We start from the raw sequence: 6,491 nt of genomic DNA on the forward strand, positions 1-6,491 counted from the left end.
ATCGTTAGTATTTATATTTAAGCTACAAGATAATAAATGTTAAAATTAATAAAGCAATAGTCATTAACTAAGAACGTAGGACCAGCAACTTGCTCAAAATAACCCGCCTGAAAACAAACCACGAACACTCAGCTGACATTTCAAATTACAGATTCGTAATAATCGTATTTCAAAAATAAACGTATTCTGTCTTTTGCGGATCTATATGTTTGACTAATATGCGACTTTATTTAAATCACCTTCCTGGTTACATTTGTAATATTTTCCTTCCAAAACACGTACGTGTGTGTGTGTGTGTGTGTGTGTGTGTGTGTGTGTGTGTGTGTGTGTGTGTGTGTGTGTGTGTGTGTGTGTGTGTGTGTGTGTGTGTGTGTGTGTGTGTGTGTTTCAGAGGGAGACGAATCTGCTGACGCTGTTAAACACTGAAGTAAATCTAGTAATTAATAAAAACAAAACTTTATTGTTCTGATATCCACATTGCTCATTTATAATTCCACACATTCAGCTCTTGAAACTGCTGTTTAACCAGTAGTCATGCAAGCTATAAAATAAGACAATTACAATACATTAAAATTAATAACATTAATTAATTAATTAATATTAGTTTTAGTAATATTTTATTTCCTAACCAATTTCTCTACAACAGTTGGATACAGAAAATATTTACATTCAACAGGTTTTTATACCTTATTTATGATTTTTTTTTATACAATAGATGGGAGTTCTCACCTACATAACAATATTTTTGTTATTTAATGTATTCAATACTAAATTTAGTGTCAAAAACTTTAAATGTATTCTTTTTTTTTTTACATTTTACATATGTAATTATATATGATTAAAAATGGGTGACAAATACAAGAAATAAAATACATATAGCCATCCATACAATATGACTCGATACAGATATTGGATGATGGGAGTATTGACTTTTTCTGGCATGGTTTGAGAGTTCGTCTGTGTGGCATCCACATCAATCATAAAAACAATAACCAAGAGAATGTAATTCAAAAGAATTGTAATCCATTGTTCGGTAGAGCGCCAGGCATGCCTTACCATCACTATCACCCAGGAAGTCTGAATAATTCACCGTTTTTTTACACCTGGCCATCAAAAGTACCAAAGTTAGTTAGCAAAAAAAAAAACACTAAACAGGAACTATAACAGGATCATAACTATAAAGTACAACAAGTATTCTGGGATGTGATAAAATATGTTATACAGTTAAAATTCAAATTAAACAGTGACCCTATGGCATTGGGATTATCAGGACTGTGATAATCAAGTTTATATATAATATTATATAATTTTATGTAGCTAATAAATGGCAAATAAGTAAAAATAATTTTTTATTTTGCCAAAACAAAACATCACTGTTCTGATATCCACATTGTTTATTTGTAATTCCACACATTCAGCTCTTGAAACTGCTGTTAAACCAGTTGTCATGCAAGCTATAAAATAAGACAATTATTAAAAGTAATAACATTAAAACAATGTTTTGTAGTTTTAGTGATAATTCTTTTTCCTAACCAATTTTTCTACAGCAGTTGGATACAGAAAATATTTACAATATAAGCATAAACACATAAACAAAAATATAACTGACAGGAACAGATAGATAGATCTTTTATTAATCCCAAGGGACATTTTTTAAATATTAAATATGCTGATAAAGTGGCTTTAGGAAATATATAGACCCATTGACTTTTTATTGACTTTATTCTATTTCATTTTGAATGAACATAACAGTTTTTCACAAAGTAATTAATAGTTTAAAACTAAAAAAACCTGGTTCACAAAAGTATTCAGAGGCTGTGCTGTGGAACACCATATTAGATGTGTAGATGTCAAATACATCTGTCAATATGAATTGATTAGACATAGTTTGGAAAGGCGCACACTTGGGTTCATAAATGGCCACAATTTACAAAGCATTGTCAGGACAAAAAGCGAGCCATGGAGTCCAAAAATCAATTATCAGGGCATGGATAAACAATATCCTAGCCTTTTTGACCACAGTGGCCTCAATCATTTTTTAAATATCAGATTATATATAAAAATAAAAGATCGGAAAACGTTTATAAATAAGTATTTCATATTGTTTGGATGACAAGTTTATTCATTCAAATTTAACTCCATATATCATCCACAAACTACAAAGATAGCAAAACGTGTCTTCGTCTGTCTGCCAATGGATTTTAAATTTTCTATTCAACAGGCAAAAATTATGTAATAGTGAGATCATCTCAGACCCACTTTGTCTAAACACTGTTGCTATTCAAGGTTGCATGCTTTCTCCCCTGATCAATATACACCAAAGTGCTCACTTCAACTACCTACATTTTAAATTATGTTCCACATACTGGAAAGAAGTAAGTCTTATCATGGCATGGTTTGATGCCAACAACTTTGAGCTGTACACCAAGAAAAGTGTGAAATGATTATCAACCAAAATAAGAACTTTCTGTGGTGCTAAAATTATGCTAGCCCATTACCTCTGAGATCTGAGGTTCAAATCTCAGCTGTTTTTTGGCCGGTCTGGCCAATAACACAGACATGATTGGCTATGTCTGAGGGAAGGGAGAACAATCAAGACACTGGGAGGTGTACTTGTCAGTGTACCCTCAGTGTCGGTCCCAAGCCTGGATAAAATAAGAAGTGTTGCTTAAGGTTATAAATAAGTGCTGTGTCAAAAGATATCATTCAAATTAAGTTATTTATTATGTACATTTTAATGATACAAATGTTCTGTAAGGTCAAGCAGAAAAAATGTACTTCTATTTTGTATGATGGTCAATAAGAATACAAGACAATGGTAAATCAGAAAAAAAAGATTTCTTAAATAGAAAGCACAACAAATAAAGTAATTTCCACTTTTTTCAAGCAAGCATCAATATAAATACTTTAAATAGATGAACACTGAATTAAATAAATAAATATTTTAATTTGGTTAAAGTTCCTGTCCACAGTTGGTGTCCTGCACCGGTCAGCCTGGCAGATTAGAAAGGATCGTATGTGATTAACAGAAATTATGGAAGAATTATAAATTATACATACTTTGCATATAGTTAAACTTTGGTCCTTTACAGCTTTAGATAAAATGAAAACAAACAACAACAACAAAAAAAACATTCTAATACAGCAATAAGCGTTTTACTATAACATTTACATTTTCAGCAGACGCTTTTATTCAAAGCGACTTACACAATGAGCGGAACATGATGAGCAATTGAGGATTAAGGGCCTTGTTCAGGGACCCAACAGTGGCAACTTGGTGGTGGCGAGGCTTGAACCAGCAACCTTCTGTTTGCTAGTCCAGTACCTTAACCACTGAGCTATCACTGGCCCTGTATAACAGGTGCTTAAACTCATTAAAAGTGCTTAATTCTAAACCTAAAACGAAAGCAAATCTGGAAATGTGATCCAAACATTTGGGCAGAATAGATGTCCTGTATTGATGTGAAAGTAATAGCTATACATTTAATTGAAGTAATTTAAGTAAAATGGTCAAATGTATTCTACAGGGACTGTCTTGTAGTCCCACTTGTAGTCCAGCCACAATGAGTGTGGAGCTTTAGCCCACAGTCCCTGACATCCTGGGACTGCCAGGGTTCCTGGAGTGAGCTATGTCCCACGGATCGTCTTCGTTAGGTGATGTGAGGGTTTCTCTGGATACGTTGCGCTCCTCTGGTGCTTCAAGCTCGAGATCGGCGTCATCGTCACGAACGGCGCGCGAGTCCGACTCCTCAACGAAAAGAGAGAAAGCGCGTGAGCGGTGAGACTCTGTCCCCTCCGTCTGGCGGTCTCGACGCTCCCGGTGCTGCAGCCGCTCCAGCGGAACAGAGTTCCTCTCGGACATGAAAAGAGAAGACTGGGGCAGACTGCGACCCGCCGTGTACACCTGCTTTACACCGTCCAGGTCCAGCAACAGGCCTGTCCGGGTCGAATAGTACACATCGCGGTGATTCTCCAACAGCTTGTGGTGGAACAAGCAGTCATCACTGTGACAAACCGTCTGTAGTCAAAGACAGAGACAGAAAAAAGAGAAATGAGCGTCTAAAGTACAGAAAAGACAAAATTATCTCAAGATACACTGATCAGCCATAACATTAAAACCACCTCCTTGTTTCTACACTCACTGTCCATGTTATCAGCTCCACTTACCATATAGAAGCACTTTGTAGTTCTACAATTACTGACTGTAGTCCATCTGTTTCTCTACCCTGTTTTTCAATGGTCAGGACCCCCACAGGACCAATGTGTGTTGTGCTGGTATGAGTGGATCATTCTCAGCACTGCAGTAATAATGACATGGTGGTGTTGTGTTAGTGTGTGTTGTGCTGGTATGAGTGGATCAGACACAGCAGCGCTGCTGGAGGTTTTAAATACTGTGTCCACCCACTGTTCACTCTATTAGACACTCCTACCTAGTTGGTCCACCTTGTAGATGTAAAGTCAGACACGATCGCTCATCTATCGCTGCTGTTTGAGTTGGTCATCTTCTAGACCTTCATCAGTGGTCACAGGACGCTGCCCACGGGGAGCTGTTGGCTGGATATTTTTAGTTGGTAAACTATTCTCAGTCCAGCAGTGACACTGAGGTGTTTAAAAACTCCATCAGCATTGCTGTGTCTTATCCACTCATACCAGCACAACACACACTAACACACCACCACCATGTCAGTGTCACTACAGTGCTGAGAATGACCCACCACCCAAATAATTCCTACACTGTAGTGGTCCTGGGAGAGTCCTGACCATTGAAGAACAGCATGAAAGGGGGCTAACAACTGTAACTGCATGTTTTATTATATTTTTCGGATCTCAGAAGTGTGAAAACTTTTGGCATATTTAGCCTATTTTATTGCTCATCTTGCAGTCATGCTGGTAAAGTTTGTTTTAAACCTTTAATTATAAGTCTTTTGTCAAAACTAAATTTAGGTGATTATGTGAATTTTATAGACACTGAAACACTCACCGAAGTGAAAAGATTCCCCATTGCGTCCATGCATAAGAATCGGTTACTCTTTACTCCAAGTATTGCAATCCGGTCCCTGCTCTCGGCTTTTAATAAAACCACACCTGAAGGAATTATGCAAAGAGGACAGAAAAACAACATATCATTAATGAAGAACATTAAATACAAACTAAATACTTGCAATAGATGTAATACATAAATGTAAACAAGTTCTAATGAGCTTCTCCATGGAAGCTACTCAGATTCTGGTTCAGTCACTTGTAATCTCACGGTTGGACTACTGCAACTCCCTCCTGGCAGGTGCCCCAATGTCCACTATTAAACCCTTGCAGCTCATTCAAAATGTAGATGCTCGCCTGATTTTTAACCAACCTAAACACTGCCACATCACCCCGCTGCTGCGTTCTCTTCACTGGCTTCCTGTAGCTGCACGCATTCAGTTTAAAACACTGATGCTCGCCTACAAAGCCAAAAATGGACCAGACCCAAGCTACCTTCGTGGTCTAATCAAACCCCGCTCTGTACCATGCAACCTCCGAGCCACTAGTCTCGCTCGACTTGATCCTCCACCCAGGACTAGAGGAAGACAAGCATCAAGGCTCTTCTCTGTACTGGCACCCAAATGGTGGAATGAACTTCCTCTGTCTGTCCGAACACCTGAGTCTCTTGCTATCTTTAAAAAACGATTAAAAAACCACCTTTTTACTAAACACTTAAGCTGACTTGTACTTACTAACACACTTTTCCATTTCTTAAAAAAATAAAATAAATAAAAACACTTTGGTTCTAACAGGTTTAGCAGATTTGTGTTCTTGGACTGTTGTCTACTTAAACTAGAGTAATGAAATGTTTACTATGGAAGCACTTCTGTAAATCGCGTCTGCCAAATGCCGAAAATGTAAATGTAATGAATTTGTTTATTTGTGTTTATTCCAACAAAAGTTAACCCTGAAAATATCGCATTGCTGGTTGCTTTAAACTAAAACAAGAGTGCTCTAATCTGGCTCAAACGCGCACTTACTGTATGAACCTCTGTGCGTAGTTTTGCGCACTTGTCCGTTAAGGTTTATCTCCAGGTAGAAGTTGTTGAAGTCGGTGCTAGTGCGCAGGTGCACGAATCTGCGCGGATTGCCCCAGTTGGAAGTTTGCAGTGGAGAAGAATGACTCGGAGCGGCTCTGGTATCTATACATCCCTGAAGCACCGTCAGCCACAGAGCCAACAGAACGCGCGTCTCCAGGCGACCAACAGCTTCACGCATCATCATCTCAGAAGTAACGAATGTACTCAGAAATAAGTTAGAGAAGTAGAAGTTGTTCTGATCGTTGCAGACCCAAAGACCGACTATTTAAGAGCATCCATGCGCCACTCCTCGCTTCCAGTTTTGACGCAACACTCGCCCCCATAAAGGAGAAACGGAAAAGAGGATGAGGTGGTTTTGAGTAGTGTAAATTGGCCACTACAGACCATAATTGCATTTTGCGGGGCATACTTGACACAAAGTAGACCCCT

The 6,491-nt window shown here is 38.0% G+C and overlaps 1 protein-coding gene across 1 annotated transcript; it reads right to left on the minus strand.

The window, feature by feature from the left end:
- Positions 1-3,577: 3,577 nt before the first annotated feature.
- fgf23 (fibroblast growth factor 23) lies at positions 3,578-6,243 on the minus strand. The gene is made up of 3 exons (XM_063004915.1): positions 6,003-6,243; positions 4,982-5,085; positions 3,578-4,018 (listed from the first exon to the last, which is right to left on the minus strand). Exons 1-3 carry the CDS (start codon positions 6,241-6,243, stop codon positions 3,578-3,580), a joined length of 786 nt encoding a protein of 261 aa, XP_062860985.1.
- Positions 6,244-6,491: the final 248 nt, after the last annotated feature.

This window comes from Trichomycterus rosablanca, chromosome 1 (assembly GCF_030014385.1).
Source record: "Trichomycterus rosablanca isolate fTriRos1 chromosome 1, fTriRos1.hap1, whole genome shotgun sequence".
Lineage (NCBI taxonomy): Eukaryota > Metazoa > Chordata > Actinopteri > Siluriformes > Trichomycteridae > Trichomycterus > Trichomycterus rosablanca.